Raw genomic sequence first — 21715 nt, 5'->3', positions numbered from 1 at the left:
TCCACACATATGCAGACCCCTCTGTCACACCTTTGACGCTGTTCCACAACGCTACCCCGCCTGACCTGTGAACCACATGAACGAGCTGTTTGTGGGTACGAGTCATGCGTCCCGCCTTTTTGCGATCAAATCTGGACATCTGGGGATCAAGAAAGGGAATAGTAACCGGCTAAGTGCTTTTACGATGTAGGGCCAATAATTCACAGCCGTCTTGCGTACGGTGTAGTGCAAACAAGGGACTCTGGACAGAGACACGGATGTACTTCCTGGAAGGAGACATGGGCATTGTTGCACAGAAAGATAGATACGGAAATGGGTACCATAGAAAGCATGGAAACAGAGCCTGCCCCAAAATATTAATGCAAGGAGGCATAGCCCATCTATACAAATCCTCTCAATGGTTTGACATAGATTACATTACTTACCTCCGTCAGCAACCAGTTTGGAATATCGCAATGTAACCCGACTGTGAACGGGCCTCCTAGACACAGACAGTAACCAATGCCGGGCCGATAAGACGATTTTCCATATACGAAGATAGGATGTGCTATAGACTCCATCACCTGTAACACAGCAACGAAGCTGGAGGGATGCAGATGCTTAATCCGCAAGATCCGTCAATTGATTTCTAGTAGCACTTTGCGAGTCCTCCACAGTGGTTCTAATCTGGCTGATAAAGGCTCCCGTCATTGGCCGCCTTTTCGCTTTCTCTTCGCGGCATCCTCGAAACAAACATTTGTCGTGGTGAAACGAAGTCGGGCATATACCAAGCGTAGATCCGAGCAGTTAGAAGCAGAGTTTCTTTAACTACTACGACCAGTATATTCAAGGTCCAATCGACGCGTGAGACATTTATCACGACAAGACACAACACTGGCAACAGTAGTTCTGTGCGGGGTAATTTAATGCCTCCATTTGGCGGAAAGATTGGATCCAGGCTGCGTTGGGGACTTGGTTGAGAACAAACAGGCGTTGGAAGCCAGGACTCAGCTTACTCGCCCATGTCGCTGTCACTACTTTCCCAACCTTCGTCATACTCCTCCGCGAGGCTCTGGAGGCTGTTGGATAGTGTTTCCCGGTCTTCGAGGTGCAGAGTGCGTCGAGCAATATGTTCGAGCGTCCGTATCTGGTCGGCAACCGCCGTGCTCGTCGTCAAGCCAGTGTTCACGGCTAATTTGCTTCCACGTGGCTTTCCAACATCGAAGATGGAGGGAAAGCTCGTAAGTTGAGGGAAGAGGAGAGGGGTGTTATATCTGACCAGAGGTTAGTATGTCCCAACAGATTATCGCAAAACATCCCCCAGGCTTGGAGAGACCTGTGGGTCAAATCGTGAACATGCCTTTCTACTAGTGGGCCATCATTGAATCTATCGCGTGCTCCATATTCGTCATTTGGGGATTTGCTCCAGTCTCCGCGTGAGATACCCACGCGGCCAAAGATATGATCCCTTCTCCGCTTGGGAGCGCCGGCCGTGCGATAGTCCTTCGTGAAGACGTCGATATCGAACTCGTCCAATCCGTTCTCATTCCCCACCTCTTCGCCACGTGGAGTCGCTACTCTAGAGGTAACCTTTTCCACTTCCATTACGTCCGGAGATGCTTTGTTGGTAAGCACATCAGGGTCTGCTATACTCATTTCGATTTTCCCAATCGGTCTCTTCCCCGTGAGGTTAACGATTTGTTCCAGGTCAGCCAAGGTACCGTGACCTTGGTGCGAAGTGCGCAGACGAGAAGGCATGGTCAAAGTCTCCAGAGCGACACAATGCAAGGCTCCGATGTGCCATGGAGACGCTTCCATTTGGAGATAGGAAGGCATCTTCTTGGGGCGATTTGACAAGGGGATGAAGAGAGACGACTGCTCCGCGAGAACATTGAGCGACCGTGCAGCATTCACTGTTTGCTGCAACCGCTTTTCCTGAAACGGGTCAGCCGCAACACTTGCCTTGCCGACTTGGAGCTCATGCTTACTCTCGGTATGGCTGTGTTTCCGCCCTGGTCCCCAACTCCCCAGGTCCAAATACTCAATTTGCCGTATTCGTCCCGTAGCCTCTCTAACCACCCACTAGCGAATCCACCCCACGCATCATCCACCCCCGTGATGATCTGAAGGCCCTGAATGCCGTCGCACTCTTCAACAAAGGGCCTCAGATCACGATCAACGAGGTCGACTTCCCTTTCAAGCTTCTCAAACAGGTCCATGCCGACGTCCCAGTTTTCGAATGGCATCAAGGAATCATTCACTTGAAATTCGGAAAGTTGGATTAGAGATTTTGGATGGTAGTATATGTGAGAATAATCAGACCAATAGCGAACAGAAGAGGTGGAAAGCCGAGGAGGTGATAGGCCAGCGTCAAGCGCGCTCTGATATGATGAAGCTGGGATAGGCTCTGTTCGCTGAACTATCGGTTTTGAAGGCCTATAATGCGATCAGCATATTGTAAAAACAGTTGTTCTCTTAATTCAACAATTTGGTAGTCGACATTCACGAGACGGTATGGAAATCTGAATCGAATGGAATTCACTCAAGGAAGATACGTACCACACGTCGGATTCAGTCGGCGCCACATCAGCTTCCGTCTCATACAACGCATTCAGCTTTCTCATAGTGCCAAAAGCACCCTTCAAGTCGTATATCACGGCCCTCGGCGTGAACGTGTCCGACCCATCAGGTGCGATGCCGGGTCTAAAAAGTATATCATGATTCACTGGGGATTCTTCTTCGGGATGGTACGTGAAATAAGACTCCTGAGGATTTTTAGATGGGGTTCAAAGCAGCTCCGTGAGTGTGGAGGGTGATGAGGGGCTGAAGGATTTTTCAAAACAACACAGGGCCCGCGAGAAGCGTGGGAATATATTCGAGCAAGCACGGCTTAATTGCAGACTCTCAATGGCAAATAGTTCGCCAACGAAGCCACCGTATGTACGCACCTGTGTATTCCAAAAGTGAGTGCCCAGATGATTGCTCTGTTGACCAAGCTGCAAGGTGACAATCTCGTGCATATCCGCAGGCGTGGGCCGTGTAGAAAGTAAACACTCTGGAGTCGGCCAGTTGCTGTGTAAAGTCGATGGGATTAAGAGATCGTTGGTGAGCTTCGAGATGCAGTCGGGATTGAGGCGACGAGATTTGCCACCACGTGACTACGCGTCACAACACCTTCCATAATGAGGGTTGAAATAAACGTAGGTAAATATGTAAGAAGGTAATCGCATGATGTAACTGATTAACTATGTGGCAAGGTATCTAAGTTGAACGAGTCCAGCACTTGGTTGACGTCCTCTCCTCCCCACACACCCAACCGTCCTCAGCCCATTAATTGGAGTTGATCCTCTGGCGGCCATCTAGTCTGTGCGAAGCTAAGACAACGCTTGATGCTTTGCAGATACTTCCTGGTAATCTCATCACTCATGATATGTGCAGCATTTTTGTCACTCTCATGCAACTTTTCCCGAGCCGAACGTTCGTGAATACCAACCATAGTAACTCCGATGGGCCACGCTGCTTTCCCGATACTGAGACGGAGATACCCATCATTGGCATCTACGTAGCGGCGTTCTTGTGCCGCATGTACGATCTCAACGACAGGCTCGAGTATGCTGGACTCCAGGTCTCCCTTTTCCATCTTCTTGAAGAGTGGTCGCATATTCTCGCGTGCCTGGACCATTGCGGCATAAGCTTGTTTGCCCTGATAGCTGTTTTTGATGTCGCCGGAGCGTCGAGCCAATGTACCCTCCCATTCCTTCAGCACCATCGTGAAGTAGCTGGCCAGCTGTCGGAATAAGAATTCCCTGCCTTCCTTGTCTTTCGGCACCTTGAGTGAGACTTTCATATCCTTCTCCGGAACAAGCTGCAGTGTAGTGGGAATCGGGCCATCTGTAGTAATCGCTGCGAGATTATCCTGGCCAATGCGCCTCTTATATCGCTTCAACTTTTGCTTATGTGTTTCGCCAAAGAGTTGCGCCGGCTCTTGCAATGCCCTCAACTTCTGGACCAGCTCCGCTTCCGGGATATCCTCCTCTTCTGGCACAGGGGTACCATCCTGGCTACCTTCTGCGCTCTTCGGCGGTAAGTCAGGAAGCCCCAACCTCTTCCTACGCTGTCTCTCTTCCTCCAGTTCCTCCTCTTCGCGCCGCTTCCTCGACTCTTCTGCAAGACGCCGTCGCTTCTCCCTCCTCTGAGCTTCCCGTTCAGCCTCCTCTTCTTCGGCTTTCCGCTTCTTTTCAAGGCGCTCTAGACGCGCCTTCTCCGCTGCCTCCTTTTCAGCAAGATACGCGGCTTGTCGCTGTGCTTCTAGTTCCGAGCGCTTGACATATTTCTTCTCGGAGTCGGCTGATGCGGAGGCTTTCGCCTTGTTTATCTGAGCGGAGAGGAGACTCTTAAAATCCATGATGTCTTATGGCCGGTAAGTATCTGTCGATGCGGTTCGGAATGGAGATGTTGAGCTTGTGGAACCTCGGGCTGGTTATGGAAGTCCTTCGCCAAGCCACTAATTGAGCTCGCTGCCAAGACGTCTTTTCGTGCAGGTATAGCTGTGCAATGCTCCTCCATGGCAACGTTCTCCGCAGCAAACAAACACATTGTTACCCTGCTCTCGTGACTCCGCCTGATTCTAAATCTGAGGCTATATTGAAAATCTCCACGGTCATCAAAGGTCTCAAATGGCGGATCCCACAAAGATTGATCGTCAAACAACGACACCATTTCTGCTCCGTCTCTTCTATAAGAATGGACAATTTCACCGGTATGCATATGTCCAATATATATCCTCTGTCCCGAGCTCGGGCTATTTCCATTTGAGCAGTTATAGCTCATCAATATCAGATTAGAAGAATTCGCATCTCCACGGCTACCACCACATCTACAAATCTATACCTGGCAATCCTGTACCCTGTCCGAGCTCACGCATCTCCTCCTGACCGCGCTTCCCTCTTTGCTCCCTGCAGAGTATGCTGGGACCCGCATCGCCTACCGCCTAATATTCCCTGATATGCAAGGACCGTCGCGTCCGGGCACCGCACCCCGCTTCATTGCTCGCGACCTCGGTTCCGTAATAGTTGGCGCCGCCAGCGTGGACGCACAAGGAAAGAAGTTGGACAATGATATAGAAGATGAAGAGTCATCAAAAGACGAGGGCAAGGCGGGAGGCGATATCGTGAAGGATGCCCTGCAGCAACTCAGCGGAGAGTTAAACAAGACGCTACAAGATGCACGTTTTGTCATTGGCGACTACATTAGCGCTGCAATTCTTCCTCCTCTGGCAGATGGCTCAGTGGCCGCTTCTCCTCCACCCATTTCGGGAGCTTCTGCGCGTGGGCCGCCGCCTAGAGAACCCTATGGGAACCGCCCTGGACCCCGTGAGAATGGTTATGGAGGACGTCCGGGGGATTATGACAGATTTGGAAGAGGTGGTCGTGGTGGCGGTCGCTTCGATGAGCGACGTGGCGGCGGGTTCCCTGCGGGCGAGTGGAGACGAGGCGAGGCTCCGCCTGCCCCTGAGAGAGATTCGTATTATAGAGGGGGCGGCGGCGGCGGGAGGGGAAGGGGGCGCGGGAGGTGGTAGAATGCAGGCCCACAGACCGGATTGCTCCGGTCTGTGTCTATGGTGTAAGACTATGTGCTATTGTTGCGCCGAGGAGACCCAGTCACGATCGCATTATACTGCTGCAAGAGCAGTCCAGAGCGGATCCATAATGCCATAGGAATTCCCGGGTTTCGCTCACACGACGCCATCCAGCGTTTCCATCCGTCTCAGAAGAGTTCTAGGGGGTCTACAAGTTCGGTGGAGTCTTACAAGGGTGGACGCAGTTTCGCATCCTCTGAAGCAACACCTCCCCGTGCGCCAATGGACAACCCACTGCATACATTGACATGGACAACCAATGCTGGCGAACGTACATAGGGACATTATCCAGGAGTGTCGCTCGAATCCATCGTTCCCGCCCCGGGCGGAAATAGGCCGTGGGAATGATAGAGCAAGACATGCAGGTGAGGTGCGATCCCCGACGAGGTCTCAAGGACCGGAACGTCCCATTCTATATTGCAGAAGTACGCAGCCCGTCAAGAGCCACGTCTTACGATTCTATACATCCGGAGTACGCTTCTCTTCGAGAGCCACGCCTGTTCGATTCATACATACGGGAATACCCATTCCGTCAAGAGCCGCTACAGGGGTGAGAGGACCACAGAGACCGAAGTCTGCAACCTGATTCGCCTGGTGGCTCTAAATCGTCAATTTCCGCTCAGCCCTCCTGGAATCTTAGTGCACGCAAGTTTTTCGGGGAAAGAGATGTAACTGATCCTGGGACTTGACGTTCGCCCAGGTGGAGCAATAAGGAGATCCAGAGAGAGTCATTGGTCTTAATCGCTTCTTCGACAATGTGTTCACAAAGTAATGTCTTAATGGCTTAGCGGGGCCAGGGTCCGTGAAGTGGAAAGCTGCTCAACCTTCGTAGCTGTCGGTGCGAATACTTATTATGTGTAATCATACATGTGTATCTGCTCTATTGTGTAGTTCAGCTCCTCAAGATTCACTCCACTTCCCTCAACTCCCTTTCCCCTCCTTCTGCCTTCCCTTCTCCTCCCCACTACCATCACCCTTCCGCCTGCCCATCGCCCCCTCGCCCAGCCCAACGCCATTCCTCCTAGCTCCCAACACGGCATTCAAACATCTCCCCACAGCTTCCAAATCCCCCAACAACGTCACATGCCCGCGATCCGAACTCACCACGCCGCCACGAACCACCGAGTACCCCTCGGGCACCATCGCCGCCCTCGCCAGCACCACTCCATCCCCACTCGCAAAGGCAAGTTCATCGTACGCATCTGCGCGCTTGATAGCCTCCCTACTTTCCACCTTGGCGCCGTACACCGTCGGCGTCGATTTGCCGTATATGAGTGCTATGGGTGGGTATACGTTAGCGGCCGTGTGTTCAGGTCTATGTGCTAGTTCCAGTTTGAACTTTTTCACCTCGGCGAGGGTGCGCGTGAGGTATGCGACGGCTTTGTCGTGCGGGATCGTGACTGCGGTCGCGGGACTGTTGGTCGTCACGGTGGTTCCTGTGTTTGCGTCGTGCGACTTGTGGGTTTGCTGGGAGCCCATTTGCGGGGCCATGCCTGTGCTTTGGGCGCCGGATTCGGCGATCTTGTCGGCCGCGTTGCGGGCTACGTCTGCTGCATCGCGGACTGGGGAAAAGGGGGGGTGGTAAACTGTAGTGTTGCTGGCTTTGGGAGGTAGGGAGGATTTACGGCCGGGCAGACTTGGTAGAGCTTGGGTCATGGCGCTGAGGATGCCGGTTGCGCTGCGAAGCATGGCGCCTGAGTTAGGAGCCGGGAGAGGTGGAGCTATACATGGGGACAGTCTGTATTCGGACCAGGTGTTGATGTCGAAGAAGTCAACAGGGTACTCCTCCTTTGTGTATTTGTTGAAGAAGCATTTTCCGTCAACAGGAAGCAGGGCGTAAGATGTTCTGATTGTGAAGTTGACCTGAGCAGTTAGGACGCGGGAAGAAAGCAGCACGTCATCGCCATTCCGCAGGGGTCCAAGTATGTTTACACAGGTTTGTGGTACTCCAGCGTAGACGACGCCAGCAACGAGTGCAGGGTGCTGGTTGATAGCATGGCGTGTGCTGTTCCATGTTAGCGTTTCTCCTGCCGCGTATAGAGTCATATCATGTCGGACTGAACAAACCCCAGCGCTTCCTCTGTAGATTGCATTACCTGTTCAGCTCAAGAAGATTGCCTGCAATCCGTTCAGGTCATGAAATTTTAGGGCGTTAAAGGTTACTCTGCCCGGACAGCTGCGTTAGAAAGCCTGTCGCGAGGGCTTTCATATCTGTGCAACTCCTGGCTGTTCAGCTGATCGAACCTGGAAAACTGCAGTACAGAGGAAGTGCCGGGGAGGTGTTCAGTCGCACGTGGAAAGCCACTGTAGACAATGTTTTGGTCTCAACATACATTAGGCCGCCGAGGGAGTGTGCGATGACAATAGCCCCTCGCTTTTCAGGAGCAACACCAGGTTGGTTGCATGGTAGGGAGCGGAGAAACTCGACGAGCCTCCGGCTCAAGAGATGTGGCGACAGCCGCCAGTCATATCCATAATTATGAACTCTCAGGTCTCCTCGCTTAGCATTATCAGAGGCCCCGAGTCTCTTCAGGAGACGCCTTCCGATATCGACCGGACCAATGTGAGTCAGCATCCCTCCTGGAATTATGCGCTGCTCTTCTGTCTCCTCGTCTTCCGGGTTCAATCCGAGTTCGAGGTCCACTTTTCGCAAGTTCAAGCCGACCTTGATCGGGACCCAGAGCTGCCGATGGGGCGGCTCTGCAGAGCGAAGTATTGAGCCCCGGTAACCCCCAAGGACGACAATGTCGCCTGTCAGATCCTGCAAGGCTCGAGTAAAGAATGGATGTGTGGCTAGGCCAGGGGAAGGCATTCCAGCAGAACTTGCAGGCACGTCTTTCCCCTTTCCCAATCTTGCCGATGGGCCTTTGGTGGAGGAATTGAAGCCTGTGAGTAAGGAAGCTTTGCTTGCGGTCGCATGACTGGATTCGGAGCCTTTCGGTAAACTCCCAATGCGGCCATAACTGAAGGAACCGTCTTTAGTCCCAAAGTTGAAGTTGGGCATTGTGGGCAGACTAGGGAGCTTGAAATTTGCATCTTGCCAGCTGTCCTTGATCGCCTTGAAGCGGCTATTTACCTGCTCCTGGACGTTCTCGAAGCGCGAATCGTCACCAAGAGACGAAGCAAAAGATTTCCGCTGATATAGTAAAAGCGAGCCCTCGGAATTAGACTTGCGAAGGACCGGTGCTGGTGGTCTCGAAAGCCCTGAGGGATGAGGCTCGTGACTCACGCGAGGGTTGAGGTCGCGCTGGGGCGAGACATCGCGGTGAGGTATCGGATCCATAGACTTGGTTGACGATCCCGGAAAAGGATTGGAAGCAGCAGCCTGGGTGTTGGCGCTGTCCGGCAGGGGATGTGGACAAGTGCTCACAGCTGTGCGCTTGTTCTCAACCTCAACATACATTGACCGCATACGTCTAGGCTGGGTCGTATGTCGCACATATTCATTCGGTATACCCGGCAATGAGAGGCTTGGAAGCGAAAAGTGGAGCAGGTTGGAGGCTTTGGGCAGCGAAGGGAGATTGAAGTTGATATATTTCCTCCACACCTCTGCAGGAAATCCGCCAGAATGTGCTCGTCGCCGCCGTGCCTGCGACAAGTTGTCGCGCAATTCAGCCCTGTGGTCGGGCGTGTCTATTCGCATCTTGGTGGGAACGGCACGAGAGGGCGAAGGAAGAGGGTACTGGTCTGCGACGCCCGCGGGTAATCGAGCGAGCCCATCCTTCTCAACCACCGGGGTGCTTTGTCCTCGTACTATAGCACTCCCTCCGCCATCGTGCGCTTCTGTGTTGTCCTGTGCCTCTTGCCACACTTCGAACAGGCCGTCTTCATCGTCATGGTCCAATGCTGCAGCTTTCTCAGCCGCCGGTGTCTTAGGCGAAGTCAAATGAGTTTGCTGCTGGCCAATGCTGACTCCAATGGCTGACTGGGCATTTTCCAATTGTGCTGCCCTCTCTTCCGTGGCCTCATCTTCAGAGCCTGGAGTGAGGTCTGGGTCTAAGATTGATGCGAATTGGATATCGACGAGGGCGTTGTATCGTCGCGTCCGCTCGCTGGGACTTCCGGAAGTGCCGCCATTCTGCGTCATTTAGGCTAGTGTTAGTGAACAAGATCTTGAGAGAGGGAAGAAGAAGAATAAATCGCGCTGGCGCGTGAGATTCCTATCGCACCCGGTCGTTCTGCCTTGATCCGGGCGTGCGCCCGCTCAGAGTCGCGGCCAGCCATTCAATCGATCATAAACTTGTCAGCAATAGGCTAAGGACAAGCATAATGACAAGATTCCCGCCAACTTCTGAGCCTCACGATAGACTACGGTTGTGGGGTGATGATGATGGAGCTCAGTTGTCCAGCCACGAATGAGCGCGCCACAGCACCGCGGTCTCAAAAGCGCTATTCTCAATTGGGAAGCACGTCACCTTTACTGCTTTGCGAACGCTTCCTGGAGCCGCCATCCATAGAGAGAACATTAGGTAGAGGAGTACCATGACTTCTAATGCACAACCCCACAGAATTTCCGTTTTCAGGAAACGCAATCTCAGGATTTTAGCTGGCAAAGAAAGAATGATGCTGACTGAAGTATGAAGTCAAATGCATTTGGAATTCATGTGTAAATTGCGGTCGGTATATTCTGCGCTTATTTATATCAGGGGAAGTTCATTCGGTTGAAAACGTTAGAAACACGCGCAATAGCACCGTCCTTCCCGTCAAAGATATGCGCCATCGGTGGGTATACAGCAGCGCTCCGGGCTCTGGCCTCCCAAAGTTGTACAAGCTTCCCCCGTTGTGTCAGATCTGCTCGTTCTTTCTCTAAGTCGTTTGCCATGTCTATCAGCACTGGCAGCGGGTTACCTTCCGTCGATTCCGCCAAATACACAATCTTTTCACCTTCCCACCATAAGTTCGCATGATACGTACGACGCTCCCCAGTCGGCTCATCGACTGTTACGTTGAACTGTGAACCCGGTAGAATTAGGCATGCGAGTTCTAAAAGAACCGTTAGACGGGCCGAATATCGTACATTGGAACTTTACCTTTGATCTTGTCGATTACTTCGTTCATCTTCATTTCCAACTGGCTTTTTTCTTTGAAGTGCAGGCGAGAGGGAAGTTGTTGGTCTTGGTGTACAACCTTTTGTATGCTGCGAGTCTGCCGTCCTGAAGGCTTCTTGTAGGGTCGTAGGATTCGGTCATAGGAACCATTCCTTTTGGGTCGATATCCAGAGAAACATGGAGGACAAGTGAAATGTGGCCTCGAGTATCCTCACTGAATTCGATCCGGCTAACAAACTGATGATTGGCGAAACCTGGACAAGATTAAGAGCTCGAATTACTGGCTGTGTTATGCAGATCTTACCCATGATGTCCTGATGCACTTGTCTGACACCAACATTGGCTTCGTGCAGTTGCTTGATGGCGTTCTCTCGATCTTCAGGAGGGCATTTGCTCGCTATAAAGGATGCTAGAACACCGGACTCGAGCTCTTCGCTCATGCTCTGCTGATTCCTGCGTGAAAAATTCATTTCTGCGTTATATTGATGCGGCACTGGTTAGTGGGCTATTTTGCGATATTCGTCAAGCGTGTTGAGGTTGAAGATTTCCGCCACCTCCGGTTTTGAGGATGTCAGATACGCCCGAAGTGACTCTCCTGAAGTGAAGTCATTGTCCGAGACGTGAATATAACTGTTTACCACCATTCCATTGTTGCTTTTGTTACTGAATTTACACACTTCGCTATTCACACTTTCATATACCCTTGTTCTGTGAACAGATCCTGTCCCAGAGCTAATCCATTGTCCAAATCCGCCATCCAGTTCAGTCACCCCGGCGAACACGATGGGGAATGTTCAGCAGTGATGCATACAAACTGTCCAAAATTGAAAGTGCAGTTATCAAAGGACCCCCCTACAGTACCCAATTCCCCAGATTAATTACCGCAGTGATATCCAGCGCTCACTCTTCGTCACTCTCCACCATATTGAACGCTTCAATGTGCTTCAAGAACGCCTCGGCCCTCCTCTTTGCCTCCGTCATGTTTCGGAATCTGTCCTTCGGATTGCTAGATAGCGTCTTCTCTCCGCTTGTCTGAAGTTCTGTGACCACGTTTTTGACCTTCTTATAGATCGCTTTCATCTCCCTCTCAAGTTGTGCATGAGCATCGCGAGGTCGAAGTGGTTCCTTTTTGACCTTGGGTTCCTGCACTTTCTTGGCCCCGCCGCGTTGTGCTTTGCGGACTTTGTTTGCGGCAGCAGTGCCCATTCTCTCTACCTTCCCTGAGGCCTTGGACTCGAAGTCCCTGTTGAAGTTAGCTTATATCTCCAGTAGTGCAGTGTAGGTAAATTAGCCTACCCTTTCTTTGACGGCTCCTCGTTGATTGTAGCCTTTGTAGTTGGCGAAGTACGCTGCAATTTCTCAGGCTGTCCCACCACCCCCTTCGACGCCTTCACTGACTCACTATTGCCGGAGCCCTCAGGCAGGTTCTCTTTCCCATTCTTTTTGCTTCCATTGGCAGACTCGACCGCGGCCTTAGGGTTCTCCTCGGACTTGGTACTATTATCGACCTTCTTCGTAGCGCTAGATACCTTGACCACACTTGGGTTCAGCTCATGTCCAACCTCCTTCGACGCCTTCACTGATTCAACATTGCCGGAGTCCTCAGGGACGTTCTCTTTCCCAACCATCTTGCTCTCGTCTGCAGACTCGACCGCAGCTTTAAGCTTCTCCTCGGACTTGCCACCATCGTCTGCCTTCTTCGTAGCGCTAGAACCCGTGACGAGGTTTGGGTTCGCCTGCGATAGCTTCTTGGATACCAGGACCGTTCGTGTAGTGATCTTGGGACGCTTCGCTGCTCCATTGGCACCTCCGTGGAGGATCCTCGCGATTGGGCTCTGCAGCTCGAGGTCTTCTTCGAGTCGCTTCCGCTTGCGGTTGAGTGACTCGGTGCTGAGAGCTGGTGGCTGTGGTGGTGCCATGATGGTCGAGGTATATCAGATCGCTTCTTTGAATGTTGACAAAACTGACTTGGATAAAAGTCGAGGCAAGTTTACTTGCGAGGTTGTTTCGGAGGCAGTGGGGGGAAAGACGGGTTGGAAAGCGAACAAGTAAACAAAGAGATTGTGCAAGAATATATATGAACAAAGACGGGCCGCTGTGAAAGGCGCGTGCGCTCTATTGTGGCCACAATAGGAACCATGTGAACAATGTGGTGAAAATGAGCAAGACAACGGACCCTGGTGAAAAACAGCTACGCGTTTCTCGCAATGAACAGCATGCTCGTAAGCAAATCTATTAGGAAGGCGCCGCCCGGTTTATTATTATCGTCAAGAATATTCAAAAACGTGTCGTTAAAATGTCGTGGTCGTACGTTCGCTACTGCGATCTTCAGCCGTGACTCTAACTTCGTTCGAAACCACAATGGCATTCGCATGGACATCTTGTAGCTTAATTACGCCATCTCCTTTGATAATTCGTTCTTCGCTCTCGTTGTCGAATGTCATGTTCGCGGTGATATGATGCGCACTGTGAGGTCCCTGTCGGCTACGAGAGCCACCCCCTCCGCCAATGGTTACGAATCCATCCGGCGTCTTATAGTTCTTCTGGTTGGAGCTAGAGCGTATATGGCTGGGAAGCAGAGGCATGATCCATGATTTGAGTAGCGGGAAGATCATGGGTAGATTGGTTGTGATGACGGCGGCAAATGTCTCTCGCGTACCCCATGAGGCGGCTACCTGTCCGCCATGAATGGGGTCCTGTGTGCAGCATCAGATTGCCAGCTCAACACTAGTTCTTGAGGGACTTACCACAATGACATAAATACTCTTCAAGGTCGCGAAGACAATGATGGCCACACCAGCACTTAAGACCATCGTTGTAGCAATCTTCTTGAGGAGTCTCAGACTTGACCGCCATAGCATTGGTATGGGAATCAGCAGCAGGTAGATATCCGTCGAGACATTCAGTATAAATTTGACCCATAGAATCGGCTTCGAGATGGCAGCTTGACAAGCGTTTCCGGGATCTGGATTTATTTGCCAGTAACGACTGAACGGCCTGCACGAGAGAAAGATCGTAAAGATGACGGCGATGAATGTCCCTGCGATGAGGCCCATCCCCACGTAGATACGCATGAGGTAGCGACTACCTAGTCCTTTCTACGAGCCGGGTCAGTCCTGCCTTCCGTAACAGAGGTTGCTTGGAAAGTACTTACGGTGAGTCGGAGGTAGAAGAAGGTCATGCAAATTTTAAGAGTCCAGAGTAGAAATGCCGCCGTGGTCCAGCCTGCGACTTGGATCTTAGAACCGATAATCCTACCACCGTCAACTGCGCTGCCCAAATTGGGCATCCGACTTTGCGCCCATGGCATCCTTCGGAAAACCTCACCTCCATTGGTACTCGGGACTATCAGGCGAGAGCGCACTCCGCTCTGCATCAGTCATGCCATTATTTGCAAGACCATGCGCCGCTGCGCCAACATTGTATCCCAGTGTGCATTGTGTTGTGTAAATAAGCTACTCAAATAGCAGAGTCAGCGTCACTGACGATGTTTGGCGGGGAGACGAGGGAGTACGAACAATCGCGAACCAAATCAGGTAGTCATCGGGGTGAAGTTCTCGAAACCCCACAGCTTTGATTCGAGCGTATGTTCTGAGAATGGTGAAGCACACTGCGACGGCGTAAAGCGTCCACAGCTCCACTATCGGGTTGTGCGCCATTGTGTGGAGGTTAGCGTGCAGGTGGAGCCGTTGGTCCGTTAGTGAGATAGAATCGAACTGGCAACACACGCATCAAGTGTGAGACAAAAGTCGATCATCAAACTATATGTAGGTACGAGACAGCTTTTCCCAGTTTGATGCAACTGCCAGCTGCAGCCCAAAGCCGCAAGGACCATCATCGGAGAAAAAACCGGAAGCGTTTCAGGACGGCCCTGACCAATTAGGGGAACGGTGCATGATGCTCAATTACAAGATATCCCGGTAGATTCGTCACATTTTGCTTTTAGGAAAGGAGGTCACTGCTGGACCGCTGAGCAACCCTTGGGAAAGCGGTTCGTCCTGCGGACCGCACATCGTGCAGGCTTGCCGGCTAAAATGGATGACATCCAAAGATCGACCAGCGATCGATAAGTGTCGTCTTCACTTGTCCGTCTTCTGCGGATACTTTAGCAAATCTTCGTAACAATGGCAGACAAAGTTCACTACCCCGTCGAACAGCGCGGGAATTTCTCCGGTAATGGGAGATCTTGCCCCGCGCGGGCAGATAGCCCAGCACCCCAGACGGGCCAATTAGGTAGGCAAGGATGCATTCAGCTTTGGGGGTTCAACTCCGATCCAATTATTGAAGAAAAAGCAAGACGAGGTTGCAATGCCAGTCGACTGCCCATGGGGATCCACCTCTAGCGACTATTACGGCGACCCGTCCGTCTACGGGAGCCACTGATGTGCCGGGAACGGGGACTAGTGGAATAAGTGTAAGCACTAACCTTCGCATTAATACGGAGAATACCTTATACACGCTAGCACAGGACTTGACCTCTTGGCTTCCAGGGCGTGAAGTCCCTCAAGTATTTGGAAACTTTTTTGCGCAGAATACGTGCGATGCTTCCGAGACGCAAGCGAAGTTGTCCACGAAGGAGAGATAACTCCGGATGCTTAGATCATCCTATATTATTGTAGTATGAAGTACCTAGGGAAATACCCATTAGGGCAGTCACTCAAAGTGCTCAGAGTCCTCTAAGAAAAAGATTCCATACTCCGGACAACAACCAAGATTTCTCGAGTCAGTGCCTGCATCGATGCAGAAGCCGCCTGGATTTTCGGCAGCGCCCCTGTGCCTGCTCGTGTACCTCGGGAAGAAACACTGCGGAGAAGCACTGCCAGAACCATTGCTGGTGTGTTCAACAGTGATAGAAAGCACCGAAGTTACCCAGAATATGTTAAGATACAGTACAAAGGTAGTTGGCGACTACGGATCGTAACTTTCCCACGAGAAGCCAAGGCACCATGCGATCAATCCTTTTGCCGTAACGTCCGTCCCACTGACGAGAAACATGCAAGCGAGGAAATAATGTTCCGCATTCAGGATAAGCGCAAAGCCTTCCCCTTGGTTCCCATGCACCATCGGCACGTGTGGAGCCATGCCAGTACCTTGCCACTGGAAGCGATGGCGGGGTTTAGGAGCCCCTTGCAGTGTTATTTCATTTATTTATTATAATGATCGGACTGTGGGACTGTCACCTCGTTTCTGCAGGTTGTCACTCGTTTGTCACTCTTTTCCTGCCGGTACAAGTATGATTTCGCGTTTGTTTGCAGCGACCGCTTGGGCGGTAGCATCAGTGCTCCCGGTTGTTTCTGGGAATCCTACCGATCTTTACAACATCTTCCCCCGGCAAAATTATGACCTCTCAACCCTGAGGCCCAAGCTCTCAGCAAATGCTCAGATTTATCTTCCTGGCACTCCTGAGTTCACCAATTTGACCGTGCGTTGGTCGAATCTGGAGACTCCTAATCCTAACATTGTCATTGTTCCCGCGACGGAGAGGGATGTTTCTGAGATTGTAAGAGCTCATCATTGTTTCCTAATCCAAAACAATCGCGACAAGCTCAATGTCTACGCTTCAGATGAAGTCGCTGACAATGGAGTAGGTCAAGTTCGCATGGACGAAGGATATCCCTATCCTCGGATACAACGGCCACCATGGAGCCATCACTACGCTCGGTAGAATGGACTCCGGCATTGAAATCTACCTTCCCCTGCTGAACTCAATCTCCATTGCGAAGGACGGAAAGACGGTCACTGTTGGTGGAGGGACAAACTCCAAGAAGCTAGTGGATGCTCTCTGGGCAGCTGGTAAACAGACCGGTAAGCGTACCTTCACTTTGTGCACCTGGTGAACAGTCACATAACAAACGTCCAGTCACTGGAACCTGCGAATGCGTCAGCTATCTCGGTCCTGCTCTCGGAGGTGGTCACGGCTGGCTTCAAGGCTATCATGGCCTGATCTCCGACCAGTGGGTGTCCATGAACGTCGTCCTGGCGGATGGCACCTTGAAAACTATTACCCCCCAATCCGACCTGTGGTGGGCGATGGGAGGCGCAGGGCACAACTTCGGCATTGTTACCTCCGTCACTGCGAAGATCTACCCGCTGGTGCGCCCGAACTGGGCGATCGAGACCATCGTCTTCAGCGGTGACAAGGTTGAAGCCGTCTACGCTGCTGCCAACAAGTACATTCTTCAGGGTGGCAATCAGAGCGCGGATATCATTAACTGGTCGTACTGGCTCAACGATGCTTCTCTCGATCCTGAGAAGGTATGACCGTAGACCTCTCAACAAACATGCACTGGCATGCACTGACATACGCAATCTAGCCCGTCATCGTCATGTACATCCTCCAAGAGGGTGTAAACACTGTTGATCCCAAGTACACCAAGCCGTTCCACGACATTGGTCCTCTCGCCGTTAGTCCCAAGTCCGGCACCTATAGGGATCTCGCTGCCTGGACTGGCATTGCTCTCGACTCCCCTCCTTGCCAGGACTTCGGCTTCAACAACCCTCGCTTCCCCATCTACACCAAGAGCTACAACGTCACGGCCCAGAAGAAAGCATACGAGCTTTACAAGACGGCCGTCTCCGGTGCATCCAATCCCTACTACAATTCCATCTTCATGTTCGAGGACTACGGCACCAAGGGCGTTCGCTCCATTGACACCAAGGCCACCGCCTTCGGCTTCCGTCAGGATCTCATCCTTTCCGCCCCGCTCATCATCTACGCTGGCGAGGGTCCTGAGCGCGATGCTGCTGTGAAGCAACTCGGCAATCAGCTTCGCGAGATCCTCAGGGAGGGCACTGGCAGCCCGGAACTCCATGCGTATGTCAATTATGCTTATGGTAATGAGGGCCCGAAGAGCTGGTATGGTTACGAGACTTGGCGCCAGGACCGACTGAGGGCTCTGAAGCAGAAGTATGACCCGAAGGGCAAGTTCAGCTTCTATGGACAGATCGTTTGATTGTGGATGCGTCGAGGATGAATGATCCAAGGCAACACCATCCGGGCAAATAATTCAATTGAAAATAGTCATTTGTTAAATTGGAATTTTAGTTTGACGTGACGGCAGTGGCTTTATATTGATTGCATCGCAGTGCTTGAATGGACGATTCCTTGTCCGCCATAAGCATCATACCTCCATAACGGGGACACGTCCTGTATGAAATTCGCATTGAGCCCATTCACTCCTCATCTGCTTGAGTCCGGTCGTTGGATTCATGGTCATGATAACCCTCATGGATGACCGGGCGATCGCCTCCACACTGCGTACATCCGTAATGATCTCGCTTTAAATTACGGGCGCATTCCGGACACGGACAAGGTTCGAACTTGTTCATCGTGCCGCAATCGTAACATTTCCACCATGCCACGACGCGCAACAATCTATGCCTTTCTCGAATTTTCAAGGCAACCTCTGTCGTGGACTCAGCATACGCAGCAGCATACGCAGCTAATTCAGCGACCTGCTCAGCTTGCACAGTTTTCAACTGAAGTGCTGCTTGAACTGTTACAACGATGGAGCAGAACAAGAAGAATTGCAACCAGCCCCACCCGCCTCTTGATTTGTTTGGTACAGGGCGATCGATAACCGGCGAGGGAGGTTCTTCCGAAGGGTGAACGGGGAGGATTATTGCTCGATTTGGTTTGCTGTTGTGACCACTGGTCGTGCGTTGGTTCAAATGGCGGGCGCTGCTGGGAAGAAGGCGAGTGAGTCTTGTTGGGGTGCGGTGGACGTGTGCTATGTTGTTGCGCACGCAGCCGATCTGACAGCTCCGAATGTAGTTGTGCGGAGACACATGGTATTGGCGGAATGGATTACGCAGAGCCGTTAGGGTCGCGGGGTGATATAAGGACAACCGAAAACATTCGTTCACTCGGAAGAACGAGCTCACTAGTGAAGGGCGGTTCATGATGGGAATGGAGATGGGAATTGAGAAGAGAAAATGGGAGGAGCTAGGGGGTCCTTGAAATAAGGCGGCAAAGGCAGCAGACTTTTGAAGCGCGTCCAAGGGATATGTATTACACAGGGCTAACTCTCTTCGTGTTATGGAGGCGAGAACCCGAAGAGCTGGATGACCTTTCAGGGATTGTATGCATCATTGAGGCGAGGGATTTTGAGATCTGGGAGAGTAATTGGGTTTCCGATCGCGCATGGCTTGCATGCTGCAGATCGCTCTTACATGCGTCAAACATCCAGCCACTTCCTTTCTCTAGGCTGCGTGGTGGATGGTTATCGGCAGAGTCAATAATGGAAAGGAACAAACGCTTGCGAATATATGCTCGATTGAGCAACCGTCGAATCCAAGGGCGGTATGTCGACAATTTCTCATTACCTCTATGCATGCCTGCAATCCATGTTTCGACATTGTAAGTAGTACGATAGGTAGGAAGTTCCACAGTTCCATCCAAATCTCTCACCGTTGACGACGACGGGACCATTCCCGAGATCTTGCTCGCCATAGGCGCTTTCGTCCTGAATGGGCTGTCAATACGTCATTTCCAGATTCTGATAAACCTGACAATGGCTTCCTGACCCAGAGAGTTCCTTTCCGGGCTGTGCCGTGGTTTCCCACTCCTCCTGTTGCAAGAGCACTGTGCATGGCCACAGCTGCCATCACGCACCTGGGGGTTGTTTACTCCCAACGCGGGCAGTAGCTAGTCAGTTACTCCCATTACCTATATAACGAGCCCACTCCCCGTAGTTCAACGCATCTCTTCATTTCCCACTTTCTGCTTTCCACTTGTATCACATCACCAGCACCCGGCCTGCAGCACAAGCAGCTCGCATATCTTCGGCGTTTCGGTGTCCTTGCGCTCATTCTTACCAAATATCTCTTAGCATCAACTTGTCGACCGACGACAGCTCCAGTTGCCACATCCAACATGAAGCAGACCCTGCTCACGGCGTCACTGGCCATCATAGCCACTGCCGCTCCATCTTCCCCTGTCGTTGGAGCAATGTAAGATCACTCCAATTCACTGATGACGCCTCACTGACATTTGCTTAGTCCCAAGTGGGCAAGCTCACTGTCCGGTGGTCCCGGTGACCGTGAGTGCGACGTCTTACAGAAAGGTGCCGCTCCACTTCCCGACGAAGACACATGGCAGGCCTTCCTCAAATACGGGATGTACTCCAACATCTCCAAATCAGCTCCCACACCGAAGGGCTATGTCCCAGCTTTCAAGGACTTCAGTGCTGTTGTCTTGTCGCCCCACTGTCGGGGTCATACAATGGTATGTGTCCACTGCCGGAAGACGCATTTTGCTCTCAGAGCTCACAAGCCGCAGCTCAATGAGTACAGTCCCGAAATCTGTGCTCGGCTCTGCGACAACCGCCATGGCTGCGTTGCCTTCAATATCTACGTGTCTCGCGGTCCAAGCAAAGTCCCCGGCCCGCAGTGTCCAAACCCTCCTGCTACGGCAGTCTACAACTGTGCCCTCTACGGAAGCCTTATAACGAACTCTTCCGCGATGGCCACTGACGTTGCGATTGGGCCGGCCGATGCTAGTGGGCAGCCTTTCGTGGTGCGGGTGAGAGGCTCCAATGGTGAGTGTTGGACGTTAACTTCTGCTGTCTGCTGGTTCTAATCTGACTCGCGGCAGGGTACAACAAGGTTGGCCGACATGATCTCAACCCATTTCACCTGCCTCTCGCGTCCAAAATCATCTCGAGCACTGGCTTCATCGGCAGCACAACCAGCCTGAACACCAGCAGTATCCCAAGAGTCACACCTCCAGCCAAGGTCTCCAGCGTCGCCAGTAACGTCAAATTCGTCACGCCAACCGGCAGGACCAGTTCCACACTCAGCAAAAGCAGCACCCCGACAGCCAGGATCACAACGACACTCAAGCCCCCCAACAGCGTGCACCCTCAACCTTCTTTCATGAGCAGCGCCGTTAACACTTCAACCGTCTTTTCGCCTACCAGCAGCACCCGCACCGTCAAGCCCACGGACCACATCCTAAACCCACATCCAAATCTGTTCAAGAGAAACCTGACGGAAACAACACTTCGAAAAGCAGCGACCTTCCCTGCCATCCCGGTTCCCAACTTCTTCCATCACTTCTGGAACCCATCTGCCTCTCGCCTGGTTCACGCGCCCACAGAGACGGTGACAAGTTACCTGAATCAAACCACTGAGAAGACGGTGCTGCAACCTTCGACTGTCTACCAGAATCTCACGGCGACACATACCAAATACCAGAACTCGACCGAGACAGTAGTCACTGTGCAATTCGCCACGGTTACGCAGACGGCGGAGGTTGAGAGGACCGTTGTAGTGCCGCATACTACGACGGTGGTTGCTAGACCGCCGTGGCACTTGCCGGTGGTTCCGATGATGGTTCTCACCAAGTCGAAGATGCAGCCAACGCAGGCGGCTGTTACGACTACTACGACGGTTACGAAAGGGCATTGAGTTCTGAACTCATTCGCAGTTGTTGCGTTGGGTTCTCGGTTCGGTTCGGTTCGGGGCTTTTGGCATTGGGTGCGTGAAATCCAGCGGTTCTTGATGGGAAGGACGTATGGCGCTTTTCAAAGTTGTTAATGAGGTTTTCAGGTGAGCCAGGGTTGCCATCGAGTGATTGGCAGCAAGGACCATGCTGTTGTACTTATGATTTTGTAATGATTATGATTAGAGCAATATGCGCTTCTGTGTTGCCCAGGTGCTACTCGTGTACAATGGCCTGTGTCGTATGGGATGTGATGAGTCCGTTGCCAGAAGGAAGTAACGCCATGTCCTATATATGCCGAACGGGAAAGCGAAAGTGAATGTAAAAGAGTAGATGAAGAAGTGAAAGGAACAGAACGAAAATACACGATAAACCACAGGCGATGAAACCTGAAGAGAACAGAAGAGAAGTCAAATCGAGAATCAACCTCACGAGCGCGTTGGCTCCGGCTCAATGTGCTCACCGAGTGCATGGCACTTCTTGAACCCCCATTGAGTGACCCCTGACTCTCGAGCGCGAGAATGTCCACAGCGCTGAAGCGAACCCACACATGCACCGACCCCCGACCCAAGTAAACGCCGTCCCACTTAACCTGAGATAACCTCC

General features: G+C 52.0%; 8 protein-coding genes across 8 annotated transcripts; 3 read left to right on the top strand and 5 right to left on the bottom strand.

The window, feature by feature from the left end:
• Positions 1-571: 571 nt before the first annotated feature.
• On the bottom strand, positions 572-4423 carry EI97DRAFT_493897 (tubulin nucleotide-binding domain-like protein). The gene is made up of 5 exons (XM_033802374.1): positions 3473-4423; positions 2539-2744; positions 1968-2415; positions 1316-1914; positions 572-1253 (listed from the first exon to the last, which is right to left on the bottom strand). The coding sequence occupies exons 1-5, from the start codon at positions 4382-4384 to the stop codon at positions 992-994; spliced, it is 2427 nt and encodes an 808-aa protein (XP_033654401.1). The 5' UTR covers positions 4385-4423; the 3' UTR covers positions 572-991.
• Positions 4424-4541: 118 nt separating this feature from the next.
• Positions 4542-5717, top strand: EI97DRAFT_323996 (uncharacterized protein). Its single transcript, XM_033794708.1, has 2 exons — positions 4542-4738; positions 4819-5717. The coding sequence occupies exons 1-2, from the start codon at positions 4656-4658 to the stop codon at positions 5555-5557; spliced, it is 822 nt and encodes a 273-aa protein (XP_033654400.1). The 5' UTR covers positions 4542-4655; the 3' UTR covers positions 5558-5717.
• A 725-nt stretch (positions 5718-6442) lies between these two features.
• On the bottom strand, positions 6443-9926 carry EI97DRAFT_433089 (uncharacterized protein). Its single transcript, XM_033798318.1, has 2 exons — positions 7951-9926; positions 6443-7622 (listed from the first exon to the last, which is right to left on the bottom strand). Exons 1-2 carry the CDS (start codon positions 9702-9704, stop codon positions 6539-6541), a joined length of 2838 nt encoding a protein of 945 aa, XP_033654399.1. The 5' UTR covers positions 9705-9926; the 3' UTR covers positions 6443-6538.
• A 1546-nt stretch (positions 9927-11472) lies between these two features.
• Positions 11473-12770, bottom strand: EI97DRAFT_323946 (uncharacterized protein). The gene is made up of 2 exons (XM_033794707.1): positions 11962-12770; positions 11473-11908 (listed from the first exon to the last, which is right to left on the bottom strand). Exons 1-2 carry the CDS (start codon positions 12582-12584, stop codon positions 11566-11568), a joined length of 966 nt encoding a protein of 321 aa, XP_033654398.1. The 5' UTR covers positions 12585-12770; the 3' UTR covers positions 11473-11565.
• EI97DRAFT_323914 (uncharacterized protein) lies at positions 12771-14556 on the bottom strand. Its single transcript, XM_033794706.1, has 5 exons — positions 14184-14556; positions 13993-14120; positions 13820-13919; positions 13413-13763; positions 12771-13361 (listed from the first exon to the last, which is right to left on the bottom strand). Exons 1-5 carry the CDS (start codon positions 14322-14324, stop codon positions 12957-12959), a joined length of 1125 nt encoding a protein of 374 aa, XP_033654397.1. The 5' UTR covers positions 14325-14556; the 3' UTR covers positions 12771-12956.
• A 1276-nt stretch (positions 14557-15832) lies between these two features.
• On the top strand, positions 15833-17716 carry EI97DRAFT_433086 (FAD-binding domain-containing protein). Its single transcript, XM_033798317.1, has 4 exons — positions 15833-16165; positions 16254-16470; positions 16526-16920; positions 16980-17716. The coding sequence occupies exons 1-4, from the start codon at positions 15899-15901 to the stop codon at positions 17616-17618; spliced, it is 1518 nt and encodes a 505-aa protein (XP_033654396.1). The 5' UTR covers positions 15833-15898; the 3' UTR covers positions 17619-17716.
• A 122-nt stretch (positions 17717-17838) lies between these two features.
• On the bottom strand, positions 17839-18567 carry EI97DRAFT_442217 (uncharacterized protein; the record flags this gene model as incomplete). The annotated part of the gene is made up of 1 exon (XM_033799750.1): positions 17839-18567. The coding sequence occupies one exon, from the start codon at positions 18565-18567 to the stop codon at positions 17839-17841; it is 729 nt and encodes a 242-aa protein (XP_033654395.1).
• Positions 18568-19364: 797 nt separating this feature from the next.
• Positions 19365-21227, top strand: EI97DRAFT_433085 (uncharacterized protein). The gene is made up of 4 exons (XM_033798316.1): positions 19365-19617; positions 19666-19891; positions 19946-20204; positions 20261-21227. The coding sequence occupies exons 1-4, from the start codon at positions 19541-19543 to the stop codon at positions 21073-21075; spliced, it is 1377 nt and encodes a 458-aa protein (XP_033654394.1). The 5' UTR covers positions 19365-19540; the 3' UTR covers positions 21076-21227.
• Positions 21228-21715: the final 488 nt, after the last annotated feature.

This window comes from Westerdykella ornata, assembly GCF_010094085.1.
Source record: "Westerdykella ornata strain CBS 379.55 unplaced genomic scaffold EI97scaffold_9, whole genome shotgun sequence".
Classification (NCBI taxonomy): Eukaryota; Fungi; Ascomycota; class Dothideomycetes; order Pleosporales; family Sporormiaceae; genus Westerdykella; species Westerdykella ornata.
Note: the sequence above shows the minus strand (reverse complement) of the source record. Positions and strands in the feature narration are given on the sequence as shown.